General features: G+C 36.8%; 1 protein-coding gene across 4 annotated transcripts in view; it reads right to left on the bottom strand.

Annotated features, from left to right (window-relative positions):
- The window catches only part of LOC127956450 (ankyrin repeat and sterile alpha motif domain-containing protein 1B), a 163,282-nt gene that overhangs the window by 111,897 nt on the left and 32,160 nt on the right, over nt 1-19,225 (bottom strand). For all 4 annotated transcript variants that reach the window (XM_052554344.1, XM_052554346.1, XM_052554347.1 and 1 more), the window contains exons 2-4: nt 9,421-9,501; nt 8,612-8,768; nt 2,286-2,582 (exon numbers count right to left, since the gene is read on the bottom strand). In XM_052554344.1, the coding sequence (XP_052410304.1) occupies nt 2,286-2,582; nt 8,612-8,768; nt 9,421-9,501 (535 nt within the window). The remainder of the gene's footprint in view (nt 1-2,285; nt 2,583-8,611; nt 8,769-9,420; nt 9,502-19,225) is intronic.

Genomic DNA, 19,225 nt, shown 5'->3' with positions numbered 1-19,225 from the left:
ACATTCAAAGCTATATTAGTTAGGAATTCTCACTAATATAACGGCTTTCATGCTAAGATTTTTCCTTATTCCTTCTATGTCTAATGGCATTGTTGAGTGTAAAAAGCAGCAGACTAAAGGAAATCATTTTAAAAACATAACTAGTTTTGATGTGCGGTTATTAAAGGGTTCTGTGTGGATTTTAATAGGGCTGTGTATCAACAACACTACAAAGGTCACAATACGATACGTATCTTCAGCAAAATGTTGTATAACAGCTGGTAGTATAAACTGCAGACCATGCAGAGCAGGCAGTTTACCTCTGCATTATGGAGGGCTTCCATTACTGTAACTCTGTATAACAATATTCATTCATTTGACCATTGGATATACACCCACCAGGTACAACATTTTGCTTCTTGTATTTTAAGGCATGATATTCTATGTAAAAAAAAAAAAAATATATATATACACTATATTAATTTGAGGAAAAATCAAACATGGAAACCTATTCTAATACATCACTTAATCCAAATCAAGGGCATAATAGGACCCCTTTATCTAAATTGCTGGTAGGTTATCATTACACAAATGAAAACACTCTCTACATTCAAGAAACAAAATTATTGGAAATTGATGAGTGTTCTAAAGTAACATGCTGTCTTCAGTGAAGCACAATGCTGCCCCACAATTTGTGTCAATAAAATAGCTTCACCACTTAAGAGCTGCATTATCTTTCTCAGCAATGCGTTGATAACATCACTGTTTTCAAAGTAATTAAACTCACAGTTTCACTGTAAATAGTGAAATATGGTGGCACAGATGGAGGTAATTCATATATACACTCTCTATCTCTCTCCTGGGTCTGTGAATGAACACAGACTAGATTTACTACAATTCTCTCTGAATGGAATATCAAACTGGAGACAGTGTAGAGACTTATATCACTTATATTTCAGCATTTGCACTAATTTAATACTCTTATTGGAGGATTACGCCTCTTGATATCAGACAACACCAATAGCATTCTACCGGCAAGCCAAATTAAACTTTTTTTACCTATATATTATATTATATTATATTAATAAATTTTAGAAACTTTGCACTTTTCCAATCCGTTTTTGAAATTGTTCTTGTATTCACGACCCACTAACGCACACATGCTCAAACCGTGTTAATGCAGGCCCTACATTTAATCACATGAGAACTAATCTAAAAATGCATTTCTACAAAAAACACAGCATTTTAGTTTGACAACCACATCCCATATAACAAGACCACAGACACAAAACATACATTAAAAGTGTCATACGATGTAATTTTAATTTTGTTCCTTTCTCTTTGGAGTGTTACAAGCTCTTGGTGCATAAAGAAGATCTGTGCAGTTGCAAATACTAAAGTCTCAAATCCAAAGAGATATTCTTTATAAAAGTTAAGAGTCGACCTCCACATGTCTGCGTCACTATGTGGGAAGATTTGCATAATGCCGCCCAGATGTTCACGCAAAGAATCGCAAAGAGCATAACACGGCATCACAGTATGGTGAGGGGCGTAACATTTCCATTACACGCTAGAGGTATTCAGGAAATCATAATGCACTTAAATAGCTGGCCAATCAGCGTATATCTCACTTTTCAGACCAGTGAGCTTTGTAAAAATCGACGCATTTCAGAAAGGCAGGGCATAGAGGAGAAATGTACAGCATGTGAAAAATAATTATTTAAAACTTTAAAACTTAAACCGGATAAACATTGCATTACACCAAATACACAAAATAATGTTATTTTTAGCAACATCATATGACCCCTTTAATAAGGACCTCTCATTCACCGAATAATGTTTTCATACTAACACAACATTTACTATTCTCTATGCCTCATCCTAACATTCAAACGTCCTAACCAGTCATTTTTCATTTATTTTCCCATTTATATTTTAGTTATGAACTGTTTTTTTTTTTTTTGTTGTTGTTGTTGTTTTTCATTTGAGGACCTGCTCAGATCTCCCAAAATGTTCCCAAAGGGGAGGTCTGTACGATTTAGGTCTCTTCTTTGTACAAAATTTGTCCCTAAAGTATAAAAAAGTAAACACACACCAGGGTAGCCTGAGGAAACCCTGGACTGAGAACAGAGTGTTCTTCTACTGCGTTTCACTTACTCTCACAGCTAGATTAATTATTCATCCATTTGAGCCCTTAAACCATTCACACTCTCTCTCTTTCTCTCTGTCTGTCTCTCTCTCTCTCTCTCTCTCTCACGACTGAGCATAACAACTGAGATGAAGATATCCTGCCCACTCACACTGACCTGTGTGTTAACGTCCATGTCGGCCTCTAGCAGCACTCGAACGGTGGCATGATGGCCATTTCGTGCGGCCAGATGTAGAGGTGTGTGCTTGCATGTATTGCAGCTCATGAGGTTGGGGTGGGCGGTAAGCAACATGCAGACCACCTGCAGGCGGCCATACAGGGCGGCCAGGTCCAGCGGCGTTTCTCCTCGACTGTTCCTCATGCTGGGATCCGTCAGCTCCTGCAGCAAAACACGGACCACCTCGGAGTGACCGTACTGAGCCGCACAGTGCAGAGCCGTCTCCTTTTCATGGTTCTACATCAGACAGAGAGAGAGAGATTGAGACAGAGTGTTACTGTAACAGCAGCGCTGTAAAGAAATTCCCTCTGAAGCATCCATTATCAAATCATGAGATGTCATATAACCATGCCAACTGCCTGTCAATCACTTACTGCCCTAAATAAGTCCCATAATGCATTGCAACTGCCCTAAGGCTACTGTCAGGTTGTTTTTACACACGAGGCGATACACAGCAGCACACCCTGATCGGATCTCTCCATTGCATGAATGAAATTCAATGCTATTTAACGATAAGACAAATCAAACACAGCTGGTTAATACTGATAACGACAAATTGCTTCAAGGTGAAACATCTGAATGCAAATTTTCAGATTCATGAACTTCCTTCGAATACTTACCTACTGTTAAAAAAGCATGTTTTATATAATATGAATATGGCTGGTATCAACGATATTCAGACGTACTACATCCGCCATGTTGTTACTATCACCTGACCTACCAGCATCTGTTGCATTGCTTCACTGCAATTCAGAAATCCTCTCCCCTGGCCTCATGGGACAGTAAAGTGTCCATTGTACTCTTTTGGCATACTGTTTTTCACATACCATATACATTAAGAAAGTATTCGATTTCAGACAAAGTGATGGTCGCTTTCCTGCTCATGTCCCAAAGAGTGGTAAATATGAGGACACATTAGATTAATATCATAAACATGCGACTAGTCGACTAATGGCTTAAATGAATGATTAATAGTCGACTAGGAAAGCCGGAGGCAGCCCAGGTGTTTTTACTGACCCAAATAAAAAGAGATTAGGCTCAGGATTCTACTTTATCGCCTTTTCATTTTCATTTACTGCTAAGACTTCCAAGTCTTTTCCAAGTCATCTTTAGAAATGTAAGCACAACTCTCCCTCCAGGTGGTGTGGGATGAGTTAGCGGTTTGTTAAACCAGGTAATGAGAATATCACCTAACAAATGAAGCTGGAGCTGTGCGTTCACGAACAGGCCATAAGCCAAAGATAACTCAACAGCGCCATCTATTGCCACCACTTCACACCACACTCATTCTCTTGACTATGTGTATGTGTGTGCGGGTGTGTGTTTAGAGGGGTGCTCTAACAAACCCGTGGAAGTGGAAGATTTGAGGTTTTGTCTGTGGTATGAAGACAGAAGGAGCATCCGTGTAGGTCTGTTAATAAACAAGAGAACTGCAGAGAGCAGCAGCTTTGACTCCAATGACTTATTTCAAGCAAATGGGTTCCTTAATTAGCCAGACATGATTGAAAATGATGATAAGAGACTCCCAGTCCCCGGAGCAGCACAAAGAAACAGACCTGATACTGCAGACAGATAGCTCTCGTTCTCTCTAACACTCTCTCTCAGACTCTGTGCCCTGCCTTTCTTCCTTTAATCTCCTTTCTTCAGCCTTGAACGCCAAACAAACACACACATACACAGAGTAATTTCCTCTATGAGCGCAGCCTCCATCGTGTATCTGTATGTTTGGCCAGACAGTGCAATATCCAAAGAGACAGCGGACCGCTTTCCCACTTCATTCTGTTCACGCCCCATTGGTTAATATCCAAGACGAGCTGTCATGATAAAACAACAGAAGAAGCAGCATTCGCATTCATTCAATGAAATGACACATAAAAGGGATGGCGTATCTAGAGCGATCAGCACTTTAAACGACACAAAACACTATTAAAAGTGTAAAATAGACGAACAGACGCAACAAAAGTGCTTTGTTCGCAGACGAGGACCCCGTGAGTCTCGTCTCTTAGTGGAGCACTAAAGCAGATGTACAGACAGACAGTACGGCCCACGGGAGCACAGAGGCGGTGTGGAGGAGCACATTAATCTCGGCTATCCTGTACAATCCAGTGCAGTTTAATGTGGATTCAGTCTTTGAGCCGATATTGTAGAATTAAAGGAATATTCAGGGTTCAGTACAAGCTAAGCTCAAAAGAGCATTTAATGCTGATTGACGCAAAATAAATTAAAATAAAACTCATCCCTCATTTTCTTAAAATATAAAATAGAGGTTACAGTGAGGCACTTACAGTACATTATTACGTACATTTACGTATATTTAAATGTTTTAATATGTGAAGCTTATAATTAAAAAAAAAAAATTTCCTATAGCAATACATGAAAACAAAGTTGTAAAACAGGATATAAAGTGACAGAATTTTTTTTTTTTTTTTTTCAAAACTGAAATCACTTTAACATGAATACTGTTTGCATTTTGTGGCTTTATGACTAAAGAAAAGAAGAGACAAATAGAAATTACACAGGAAACTAGGTACAGAGACCATCATACTATGAAACACATGGTTCAACTTATTCTCACACATATGCTTGGTCAGCTAACGCAGGAAGTGACCTCAGACTAAAGAGAGCTGTGCTAAAGAGAGCTGGGTGAGAGTGTTAACACGGTGGATCTGACACCGGGACTCACAAACACATCTGGCTAACGCTGTGTGTGTGTGAGAGAGAAATAGAGGAATTTAGAGGGCCGTCTCTTGTGGGCTCAGAGGAGCTGGAGTCAGAGAAAATGGTGTAACCTTTCGTCCTCCCGACCAGAAAACAAAACATTCCTGAGTAACGCATTTTCTCACACTTCCTTTCTCAAACACATAAAGATCTATGTCCAAATGCTCAAACACACACATTAGCGATTTAAACACTTCCTATTGAATTTGAACATAAAAGTATTTTGGAATATATTGCATGACGTTTAAAACTGTGGGGTCAATAAGAATTTTGTATTACTTTTATTCAGCAAGGCTCATTAAAATGACAGTAAAGACTTTTGTTACAACAAGTATTTTTCAAGTAAAAGCTGTTCTTTCTATATTCATCAAAGAATGCTGAACAAATGGGTTCCACAAAAATATTAAGCCGCACAAATGTTTCCAACATTGATAATAATAAGAAATATGTTTCTTGAGCAGCAAATCAGCATATCAGAATGATTCCTGAAGGATCATGAAGAAAATTAAGCTTTGCCATCCCAGGAATACAGTTATGTTAAAATGTTCTATTGTTTTACAAAATGACTATTTTACTACCTTTTTCATCGGATATTTGCAGCTTTAGTGAGCATAAGAGAAATAAATATTAGTAACCCCAAATCTTTGAACGATATGAATACCCTAATAGCTTTAACATAAAATGTATTTTCTACAGAATAGTAATTCCCTAATTTAACTTATTTTTCCAAATAAGGACATCCCGAAATGTACCAAAGGAAGGTTTCGTCAGATTTGGCTCACCTCTTTGGACAGATTTGTCCCCAAAGTATAGTGAACAACGCACAGTCACACAGAGGCCTTTCTCATTCCATTTCATTAGAGTCAAGCAGCTTTCGGCTCTCTGTAACTGGTCAATAAATCAAACATCAATCAACAGCTTCTTTATATGTATGTAAACAAAACAAAAATCGGTCTACCACAAATAAAGTGACCTTTTTTTGTTTGAAAGGACAAAGAAATAGGCACTTGGAAAGACAAGACAGTGAGTAAATGCTGACAGAACTTTCATTTTTGGGTGATCTGTCCTACTTCATTTAGCTGAGTGATATAAGTGCTCTTCAAGTAAATTAGCACAGACTTCCCTTAATATACGGTCATATGCTATAAAATGGGCCTGTCACTGGCCGTCATGTCCTTTTCTGTGAAGATGCAGATCGCTGAGTGACAAATCACCTGCAGATACGTTTGACGTGGATCTTCAGTATGAACACAGCAGAAATGCGTTGAGCGTTCAGATTGATTTGATGTCCTTTCAGATGAAAGAATGATGAATGGAAGCTCTCTGCTTTTAGCGCATTTACAAAGCTGGACAACACAGAGGCTCAAACGAATTTTCATGCATAGACTCTATAGATGCACTCTCCAAAATCTCTCAATACAGCACACAAATTCACAAAACTCGACAATCCTTATTGGAAGGTTTACAATCCTTGTGTGTGTGTTTGTGTCAGCATAAAAACGATAAAACACTAACTTGAAATGATGGGGCCATAAACGGCCTCTTATATAGCAGTGTTGAAATAATAGCATACCCTCTGACACTAAATATATGAATATTATTTTCGGATATGAGTAATGTCCAAGTCATAAAGAGCTCAGCATCCCACATTGCTGTGTAATATACGCCATAAAGTCTGTGCCACCGGCTTTGTGTGTGTCCAGGTCTATGTTTCATCACTATTGCATCGCTTGTTGCTCGTAAAGTGCAGCACATATCTGTTTAAAGAAAAGGATGTAAAATGGATTAAAAGTAAAAAATTTTATCAGTCTAGATTTGAAAACTCAAAAACAAGCCCTAATAATTATTGAGAGAATGAGACTGTAAATGAATGCCATACGCTGTCTTTGTCTCTCAAAAACACACTCATGACAGCAACGAAGGTCTTATCCATCAAGCTGATGGTTCAGCGAGTTGAGGAGGGCTGAAGATTGGACGTAATTGTTTCTCCTGCTGGTGTGGTCATTAAGAGTTAGGCAGATGGCAGGAGACGGAGCAGCACTCTTCCCTGCACTGAGACAGCATTTTAACTGCAGGTAAATACAGGCCTTTCACGGAGCTGCTCTGATTCTGCTCGACAAACCCTCCATCAGCCCATCAACACACTGACATGCGAGGAACAGGTCTGAAATTGTCAAAAACCTGTTAAGAGTGTGTATGTGTTCCCGGTCGAATGCAAGGGGACTGTGTGCAGGTGTTTCAAGTGTTTGTAAATGTGTACTGTTGACAGCAGACTAATGTAAAGTACTCATTAGTGCTCAGTACTACTGCTCAGATTTGAACAAACCGCTAAATATTCTAATTCAGCTGCTTGGGCCACCATTTCGGACATGGATGATACCTTAAAATTCTGATTGTTGTGGAAAAGGTGTGCAATTACTTTTCAGATGTACCATTTTCATCTAGGGCCCTACTAAGCTGCCACATGATAAAATGTCTGATAATACTTGAAAATATGTATATATATATGAAAAAAGAAACCCGTGTCACAACAAAAAAAAATATAGGGATTAACAATAAATATCGCCCAGTATTTAATGTGCATCTTGTCAATAATGCCAGTTTTGTAATCAGCTGTAAATCTCTACACGTGATTGATTTTACGTGGAGAAGCATTCTCTACACAGAGACGGTGTTCACTGACAAGCTGCACAAAACGTGCACAAAATATGATCGTGGTTTGGTGCAATTTGTCAGTGAACAGGGGCTCTATGTAGTAAATGCTGCTCCATGTGAAATTTGGCTGATATTTATCGTGCATCCCTAAAAAAATATATAGGCCTATATATATATATATATATATATATATATATATATATATATATATTTTTTTTTATTTTTTTATTTTTTTTATTTTTTTATTTTTTTTTACAGATTTGGAGGTGGCCACGTAAGCCAAGCAACCACACAGAATTCGTTTGCCTAGCTGACAAACATTCACAACAACATTCAGTTCACCCACTGAACCAAGTCCACTAAAGACCCAAAACTAATCTTCCCTTAACTAACATGTCAGCTAATGTTAGTTGATGCATTAACTAATGTTACCTAACTAATGGGAGCTTATGGTAAATTGGTATTTATCAAACCTGATTTATTACTGTATTACTACCATTAAAGTCTTTTCAATTGTTACATATGAATCTATCACCAGAGTTAATTAAACATTTCTCATTTATTTTTTATAGCTTACATTTCACTGCTAGCATACTGCTAGCACAGACTATACTCTACACAAGTAAACTGCCCTATTTGTAATCACAGCAAACCTTAAAGTCCATACGAAACTGGCATGATTACAAAAAAAATTTAGATTATAAAGACCAACATCTTTTTCTCTGGGTTTAATTGTTCACCACAAGACTAGTGAAGTGCATTAAAGTTAAAGTTTAGATTTTGTAACTGACCTATACTGGCAAATTTAGCATGCTATGCAAAAGTTATGCTAAGATAGTACACTGAGGAGTAATCTTACATTCGGTACATTTGCTCGGAGGGTGTGTGTGTACCTGCTCATTAACTCTGCTGTGGGACGGCCCGTGGTGGATCAGTATCTGGACTATGTCCACGTCACCTCTCCATGCGGCCAGATGCAGAGGAAAACAGCCCTTACTGTCGGCCACATTAGTAGAGGCTTCAAACTGCAACAACTTCAACACCACGTCCCTGAGAGAAAGACAAATAAGAAAGATTTCATGGAATTGTGTGGGGGCGATTTTCATTCTTAAACACCAAAAATCCAATGAATCTTCTATGGTACTATTAAACTTCATGAAGCTTTTTGCAGGCACCAAATGAACGGGGTAATTGTGCTCTAATCATAATACATAATTCAAGTTACATGAAATCCCTCTCCTACTCTGGCCTCATTCTTACGAAAAACGTTTAAATCACCCAAAAACCCTGAGCTATTTTAATTCCATCCTGCTTAAAAAAAAATAAAAAATCTTATTAATCTGACACTGCCTCATCCCATAAACCGCTCATTAATCAAATATAGCTCCACCCACTTCATAGACTGTACACTAATCTGGCTGTATCCAGATTCACAAACCCCACCCTAATCTGACATCACAGTCTTCGATTCTTATGTATGTGAGCTGGATTACACCTCTATAAACGTCTAAGTAATCCTGGCGTTTAGCGCTTTCCCATTTTAAGTCTATAACACCATGTTAGGAGGAACTGAGATGTTCAGGTGTGTAAGTGTGCGAAAGCATAATCTCATTCATTTGAATTAGTGTCCATTAACTTATATCTTAATTCAGCTATTCCCTTTTCAAGGACCTGTAAATGAATTGGGGAATAAGAGTGTTACCTGTGTCCGTTTAGAGACGCGTGGTGCAGGGGTGTGTATCCTGAGCTGTCGGCACAGTTCACATTGACGCCTCTCCACATACTGCAGAGGAGAAGAACATCAATCAGTACAGCTCGGTGAAAAGACATCAGTTCAAAGCTAACAAACACCTACAACAAAACCATATACAGATTTATTTCTGCACAGAGCTGATACAGCAGAGTTTGAGCAAACCACACTCATGCAAAGATTGCTATGGGACTCTGTTTCTCACAATCTCCACAGTACCTTAAGCTGCTTAGAGAACACACACATACACACACACACACACACACAAACCAAATTAACTTAATATCTAAATGGAAAAGATACCACAGATCCAGGGTTTCCACACTTCTTGTTGCTGAAGAATCTCTTTTTAGTTAAAAATGTGTTTCTTGTCTGATTATTTATGTACTTTCCACTCAGTAAAAACAATTTTTTTTAAAAATGTGAAATAAAAATATCTTCCTAATATATTCCTGATTGAACACCACAAAATAAGGAGAGATCCAATAGAATTATGCAGATATGTTTTTTTTTAATTTCTGTTATCACCACCACCATCGGGTTAGTTTTATTTTTTATTTTTATTATTTCTATTTTTATTCCTATTTTTCTATTATTTATTTATTTATTTATTCATTTTTAAGCAAGGGCCATAAAATCTTTAGAAAAGAAAATAATTAAGATCACTCTAATTATATTATCACAAACTGGTTAAAAATATTGCACTTAACATAATTAATATGATCATATTTAATAAGTTAGAACATGAACAAAGCTAGCCCTAAAATAAATATAAAAATATATAAATAAATGAATACAAATATATACATACATTTTTGGTTATTTATGGGTGTGTACAACTGAGGATGCCCATGAACATCCTGAAAGGTTTAGCTCCATTTATATAAATTTTAATCTCCAAAATATGGATGCGCAGTAAGGAAATATTTCCTTGCCAACAAATCAATAATCACACAGTGATGGCAGAGAAACATAATTCATTCTCCAGTTAATCATTTTTGAAAAACGTAATTTATTCTCCAATTCAAGAATAAACAGAAAGCACACTGTTCACACGCTGAGAATTTGTTTGGAGATTGATGATTTAACACTCTCTATTTCACACAAACATTAATGCCTGAAAACAGCTGCAACTGAAGTCCAGAACTAAAACATGAGCAGTCAATAGCACTGATGTCTAGACTGATAAGGAGACTCAACCCAGACAGACATGAGGAGGACATAGTTCATGACCTACGATATGACTCACAACTTGACTAACCAAGCACAGAACAACAGGAAACACACACAAACACGCACACACACACACACAGACTCACACATAGCGTCCCAAGCTGCCATAAATAGACATTCCAACGGTCTGCAGAAACAACATTAGACAGAAGAGCATGAGAAAACTTAATTCAGAGGGCAATTGTTGAGAGTGTGTGAGACAATGAGAAGGAACCAGAGTTATCAGTACTTTTGAGGATTGAATTAATTAATTTATTTTGGTTGGTTGCACTACACTACTTTGATTTAGCAGGCAAATGGATTTAGCTCATTAAGCACTGAAGGAGGAAAAAATATAATAGAAGATTATGCAAAATTATATATATATAACAATTCAAAATACTTGTTTTCTATCTTCGTACATTAAAAAAAATAAATTCTGTTGACAAAGCTGAATCAGTGTCACATGATCATTCATTCATCATTCTAATATGTAGATTTGTTCCCCAATAAATATTTCATACTATTATCAATGTTGAAAACTGTTGTGCTACCTATTACTTTGTGGATTTTTTTTTTTCAGAAACCTTTGATGAATATAAACTTTAAAAAAGCCTTTTCTGTCACTTTTGACCATTTTAATGCATCCTTGCTGAATAAAAGTATTAACTTATTTCCCAAACATTTATAGTTTTGATAATGTTTTCTTTTCATCAACGTTTTATCATTTTTGGACTTTATGATTTATTTATTATTTATTTTTTAATAAACAACATGGTCTATGTTCTATTGGTCTATGGTCTATTACTAAAAGTGTGATTTTGGTTTCTTTTTATCAATTAGGTGATGAGTCAAGATATTTTCTGGTATTTGACAGAAGCCGCCATTAGATCTGAACTTACACTGATCCCAAAACATTCATTAAACATCAAGCAAGCAAAGCAAGCACTTAAGCACAGACACCATCAAACATCATTTGCATTTGCGAGACAGTCAATCAAACGATAAGTGAAAACCCTGTTTCACCTTAACTGGCTGCTTTACCAGACGAGCTCCTCGCTTATTCTCAGATATCAAGCATTTTAGCATTTGTTTATTGCTAATGTGTCTCTGAAAGGCCGTTGTGCACCCGTACATCTCAAAGGAACAACACAGAAGGCTCAAATTGAGTTAGTTAACAGCATTAGATCGAGCTGCAAAACAAGGCCGATCCTCAACAGATTAGCCAGCTATGAAGAGTATTTCTTCCTCATATTGAGCATCAACTTCGTCAAATGTTAATTCCATTCACATTCAGCAGAGGTCATGGTCGGCAAGAGTGTGACCGTGATGTGGCTAGATCATGAGCATCTCATGTTGATCACTGTGGTGAGACAAAAGGATTGAGATAAAAGTATAATATTGTGACAAACGGGAATGAAATGTGAGCATCAGCTCAGAGCGAGGGAAAGCCCTGCCTTTGCTGTGAGTGTATGACTCATCCTGTGTGTGGAGAGCACCGGGGTGCTGCACTGCATACAGTATATCAGTATTACCCAACCGGCCACACACACACACACACACAAACACACACATGCTCACAGCAGTGCAGAATTAATTGGCACAGCTACACACTCTGAAATCTTGAGTAGTTGGAAGCGCATGAGGGAGGGCTACTGAAAAGGAGGATATGAATAGACGTGGAGAATGAAAAAAAAAAGAGAGAGACGCTCAAATAGACTCCGACTGAGCACTGACAATTGCATTCTAGACACACTGTCACAAAAACAAACTTCAAATATCTCACACTGAAAAACCATGACAAAAAGCAATGCATTATTTGACACAAATACACTTGATTTATACACTACTGTTAAAGGTTATTTTTATGATTTTTGTGAAAGAAATCACAGCAGTGATGCTCAAAGCATTAGTTGTAGTAGTATTGTGAAATATTACAACTAAAAATATTTTATAATGTATTTTGTGAGGACAAACTCTCAAACATGTCTTATTATTATCAATGTTGAATTGATATTGTTGAATTGATATATCTTGATTTCCTGATGAATAAACATTCACATTTAAATAGCAGTTTTTATATTAAAATAAAAGTGATTAGAGATTTCATGTATCAAATATTGATTACTTTTTTTATATATTCTCTGTTCAGTACACAGTGAATGTCATATACAATACTTCCCTATATTAGTTAAATGTTGCTGAATAGTGCAGAAAAATAACACAATTTGCTTATCAATGCTGACATGTTTAGGCACAGCCACATTTACCATTGTTGACATTTTCACTGAAAGTCTGCAAACAAATTTGGTAATTTTAACAGAAATCCAGACGATTGTGCACAGATTTTGCAACAGGTTCAAGTTGGTCACTGGAATTTGCCTCACTGACTAACAGAAAGCAGCTTGGTTTAAAAGTGACTTCATACTGCAAACACTATTTGCAATATTCTGTGGTGAAGTCGGGGTGAAGTTTCCCTTTAATACTTACAGTAGTGACAGACATGCTTGCTTTAAAACCCACACCCTCAAAAACAAAGGTCAAACCAAACCGTGAGTATCCTGCCTTCTGATTGGTCGATGAGTCCATATTGTTTGAAGTGTCTCAATCAGATTGTGCATCAGATTGATTGGCAGGGTCTGCTGATTCCCCTCTCCTTTCATTTCCACTGGAGGATAATTAAAACCAGACACAGGCAATCAATAACCGCACCGTACCCCGAGGGCACAGGAAATGCACTGATGTCATTGATTCTCCCATGAGCCCTCTGAGTGTTATTGGGCGTGTGTGGCCTCCTTATGAGAGATCGCAGACATATTAACATGCTCGACAAAGTCTGGTGCTGCTCAACTTGCTTTTAATTAAACCTCGTCAGATCTTTCACGTCTACCTGCAGTCTGTTTCGTAACAAGCATCCAATTCTCACTACAGTCTGATTACAGAAAATTGTTTTGATTAATGCTGGAGCGATTTGTTGCTACATACGGTACATCATCAGTGCGGGAAACCTGACACGAGCGCAGCTAATACATCAGCCCACGAGGAAAGTTTCTATGTCTGTGCGTGTGAATGTGTTAAACAGATTTTGTATATGCGGTGCTGCCAAACGATCCGCAGAAGCTGAATTTAGATTTTAACAAGCTGCTCTCCACATAAGCAAAGCTTAACCGGAAAGCCCTACACAAGGGAACGGTATGAATCCCTCAGGCCTACCACAGACTTAATCTCCTCCTGAAGGACAAACAATGACTTAATGATACACATGTGAGCATGTAGCAGGAACACAGGTGTGTGTGTGCTTCTGATGTCTGGGTTAAAGGCCACTTGAGTGTGGAGTGCTGTATATTCTGTGGTTACTTCCTAAAGTAGTTCTCTCCAGTGTCTGACCGCTGCTATCCCACAATGCATGCTGCCTCGCTGACCAGCAAATCACAAATCTGCTTTACTTTGAACCACATTATGTGTTCACATTCATTCTGTAGCAAGTAAGCCCTGCTGTCTAGCATCACTCTCAGAAAAAAAGGTACAAAATCTATCACTGAGACGAGACCCATTCAAAAGGTATACATTTGTACATTATTTACCCCTAAAGACTGTGTATAAGTACCTTAAAATTATGTAATGGTAGCTAAAGTAAACATTTTATTACTCTAATGTTAAGTGTTTGTAAAGGTACCGAACCAGAAACAGCTTTTGTACCTTTTTTTCTGAATGCATATATTTAAGTCACACAGTTGATAATATTCCTAAACCAACAAGATGATACTCTAATAAGTATAAACCCACATACATACACACGAATATAGGTCACACACACATACACACATATATATAAATATATATAAAATATTAAATAGGTATATAAGTTTTGAATGTTTCATTGTTTTAATATAGAAACATAAAATGTTTGTACAGGAGTTGATACTTGTGTAAGTAGAAAAACACAATACATACTGCACAGAATAGAGAATGCGAAGCTGACATTACACCATGTTGCATTCTGGGTAACTGTTTTGTTTAGATGCCTCATTAGGAGGATTGGCTGCCTTTCTGTTAGTGAGTTTAAGGAAGTGCTTTGATTTTTTTTGTCATGATTGTGAATTTTTTTGCCATTCCTGCTATATTCAGAATTGCCTTAGGAACTTGCATCATCGTTCAGGGAGAAAACTAGACAATGTTACACGTTTTTTCACCTTTTCTGTGTGTAAAAACAGAAAGTGAAGCAAGCTGAGGTGTCAAAGATGCTGGATAGCAAATCTATTATTAATGTCGCTGATTGAACCTCTGCCTATCACTCACTAACAATCACAATGATGAGTGTTTCAGAAAATGTCACACTTTGTTCAGATTAATAAGTAGCATTACCTTCGCAAATATGACTTTCACTTTTTGTCAGATTGTGAATTAGCAAACTGTTTACAAGCTTCCAGGGATTTGATTTTGCTTGTTGTGTTGAAATATAGAAAAAACTGTGTCATGTAACCCACAATCTCTGTTTCCCCTCTGTGGCCATGGGAAAGTGAATATTTACACTGACAACAAAACAACTTCAGTTAAATATAAACTTTTACAAATGAGAAATGGATCGACACATTTTTATTTCCATGTTACCGTTGAAGCAGCAGTAAGCACCCAGCATTTGCAACTGTTTTTGCAGTAACCAGATACCCTGTGAATGGAAAACTATAAATTATTATGCAATGCGATAAAATAGCTTCTCTTCCCAAACCATGAAGAATGTGCATATTTAAGTTAAAGGCAAAAACAAAAGGAAACATTTTTTTACTCTTAATAATTAAAAAAACATATTTCAGAGGGGGACATTATCATGATTTCTACAAAAATTATAAGCAACTGTTAACTGTTTTTAACACTGATAATAAGAAATGTTTCTTCAGCACCAAATCAGGATATTATGATAATATGACACTGAAGACTGGGGTAACAAGTAATGAAAATTAATATTAACACAGGAATAAATTACGCTTTAAAATGTATTTAAATAAAAAGCATTATCACTATACTTTTGTTCAAATATATAGAGCCTAAAGAGGCTTTAAAAAAACGAACAAAAAAACTCAACCTTTTGAGCAGTAGTGTACATTTTTTCAAATAAAATTTCATTTTTCCCTGGTTGTAATGCATTCTCAAATGGCCTTCTACACAAAAGATGGATAAGACACTGGATTTTGGCAGGATGATTATGTTGTCCATCTATTGGAACGGCTTTTGTCATTGGAAGTATTCCAGAAATGCCTTAAAAAGCAGCCTAGACAGGCAACTCACTAAATTTTGGAGCAGAGCTTCTGTGTTTTTTGGCACTGTGGATTCATTTATATAAAGTGATAAGCAAGCATACATTTACAGCCTAATTTAAAATCACCAGCATAAACATTTAGAAACACAATTTGCTGATGCACTGAACTGTAGTGGACAAAACATAAGTGCTTGCAAGATGATTAAACTCTGGATTTAGTTTTGATCTACTGGAGAAGAAAGTGTGGGGAGAAGAACCTGGTCTTACCACTGCATTCACTTGTGAGCCTGACCTGACCTTATCTGTTGATTACTGATCTGAGAGATGAAGAGAACATGCTCTCCTCTTCCTTTGGTCTTAGTGTCCACCCTGCCGAGGATCAAACAGATGGCTCTCCTCCAGGGCATCAGTGGTCAGACATCCATCACCTCACTATAGTTACGTACAGTGACCTGGAGACTGATTACTAAGAGTGATCCAGCTCATCATTCAGTCACAGACGGCCAGTTAGATGTACTGACATCCTGTCTACTTAACAAAGAGCTTATCTGAGCAATTACAGGCCACAAGACGATACATAAACATTTAACAGGCGCACACAAACATGCCTATATATGGAATCTGTTATGCTGCTTCTAAAACAAGCTTTACTTCTCTAAACACCTGCAAACGTGTTTTTGTCTATGCACAAATATCGAATACAACTTTGAAGCATCTTACAGCTGTGTCATTCAGCATGGTAACCAGCTGACAGCAGAAATAGAGTCTTACCAATATAACAAACAGCCGATATGAATAGATGATGTTACACCATCTATGACTGGAGACTGTCACAGACATAAAACATCTTCCCACGCACAGGAAATGGTGTCAAAATGAGCCATCTAGCTCATTCTGTGTTGATATTATCTAATTCCTGAAATTCAACATGGAAATGAATTGGAAGCCAAGGGCCAGTGAAAATACAGCAAGGTTGAGCGCGGATTGTTGCTTTTATACAACAGTGCAATAAACAAGAAGTTATTGTTGAGAAACGTACATTTTAGGCATACGGAGCCCTGCACACGACATGCAGGAAAAAATTTATTTATTTATTTATTTCGTTATGAACATTTATTGCAGGATCAACTCCACGAGATGAAACATCTCGTTTTCATGGGGGTCCTCAAGATCATGTCCAACAACATAGAAAAGAAGAACAACAGAGTAGGCTGAATTGTAAAGAGATCAAAAATAGTAGGCTAAATCGTGTGCACGATTTACTAATTCATTACTAATTCATTCCCTCTTTACATTACATTTAATGTACTAAATATACCCTCAATGTACTAAAATGTGCACACGATTACTATTTCATGCACTCGATTTATAAATTGTGCGCACAATTTACTATTTTGTTCCCTCGATTTGCTAAATCGTGCACACGATTTAGCCAATCGAGGGAACGCAATAGTAATCATGTGCACATTTTAGTACATTAAGGGAACGAATTAGGAAATTGTGCGCACAATTGATTTATTTTTTCTTGCATGTCATGTGCGGGGCTCTGTATAGGCACAATATTGCCAGTTGTTTTGTCTGCACCAATGCAAACAGTTCCAAACAAAGCCACAGAAGAATCGAAGCAAGTCTCCAAATAACATGGTAGTGGTGTTCAGTTCCTGAATCAGCGTTCGGAGAATCGGTTGAATAAACAATTCAGCAACTCAATGAAACGCAAATTTTTGAACAAATCTTTTAAATGAATGCTTCAGTCATTAATTTGTTTTGATCCTGAATGAATCAGAGTTTTGAACAAATCGTTTGAATGAATGATTCAATGAGTCACTCATACAGACTTGCCTCCACCTACTGGCGTGATGTAACCTGCTAAAAGAGTAACTGAAACAATAGTTTAACCTATAAACTATTAATGCATTTATAATTTTTCTATATACACTTTCTTATTTATTTATTTTTTTCATTTTCTAAAGCAAGCATTATTAATGTTCATATTTATGTATTAAACTTTGGCATTCTGTATGTGCAACAGATATGATAGGCCTACCTAAATCTATCTATCTATCTATATCTATAATATTTTGTGTAAAACAATAATGGCAATAAAATGTTTTGACATTAAAATGGCAAACTGAGAGAAAAAGAGCGAGAGACGCCCATCTGGGATGACAGATTATCATGTGACTTGCTCTGTCAAACGGGTCGAGTGTGAAGTTGTTTACACGCAGCTGGGTGCAATTAACTCCCCACAAGAAAGTATTTTAAACACTAGTAGACTAGTGACTCTATCAACTCTATCAAAATAGCTCTCCCATAAAAACTAGAACCGCTAGAATCAAACTTTCTGATGCTCACATTCTCAAAAACAGAAATTAACAGGAAAAGGACTAAACACCGAAGAGAAGACAGAAGGAGACCACCTATTGTGATTAAAATGATCAAAAGGGAAATCTGAATGAGTACATGAACCTTGTTAAAATTCATTGCTTCTCTTTTTTTGTCAGCGATAAAAACTAAGCAGGTGATGACAGGTGCTGTGCACGCCTCAAGCGGATATCTGTCACTGCTCCACTTTAATGTTAAACATCACGAAACGGGATTGGAGGCCTTGAGCAAAAGGGTTCCCCATTCTCCTCTCCCTTACTGGCTCTTTTAATCTAGCTTCTTATAAAAGCAGTATGTGTTACAGACTCACATGAACATATGCTGTGTACCATTTCATCTTCATATGGAAAAAAGAATATACAAAGGTTGTATAAAGAGGGTGTGTCTAAATCTGTTCCTTAGGTTACTAGTACAGGCTGTTAAAATCATACTAGTGCACTTAAATATTCAGTATTGCACAGTTAATGTATTCAGAATGTACTGTCATTTGTTTTTAATATTTCTATTATTATTATTACATTTCATGTTATTCTGCATGCTTAAGATGTTTTTTCTTTCTACATTATCTATAAGGGTTTTTCTATTGTATTTTTTTACATTATAATATCATTCATATTTTTACTTTATTAATATAATTTTAAAGAAGAAACCTATCCGATGTATAGTTGACATTTGAGGCTTAATATTATAAAAAAGAGTGTTTTCAGCTTGCTTAATTTCATATAAAAATACGGCATGCAGTTTCATCAAACAAAGGTATAAACAGCATTCAATATAAATTGTGATAATTGTAATTAATAATCGCAATTATGATTTTTGTCATAATTGAGCAACCCTAATATATATAACCAAACACACACACAATTAACAGCAAACAATAAAATAATACAGTTCATTATACAA

The sequence above is a fragment of the Carassius gibelio genome, chromosome B4 (genome assembly GCF_023724105.1).
Source record: "Carassius gibelio isolate Cgi1373 ecotype wild population from Czech Republic chromosome B4, carGib1.2-hapl.c, whole genome shotgun sequence".
NCBI classification, from domain to species: Eukaryota; Metazoa; Chordata; class Actinopteri; order Cypriniformes; family Cyprinidae; genus Carassius; species Carassius gibelio.
The sequence above is the reverse complement of the archived record's forward strand: the minus strand, read 5'-3'. Positions and strand labels throughout refer to the sequence as shown.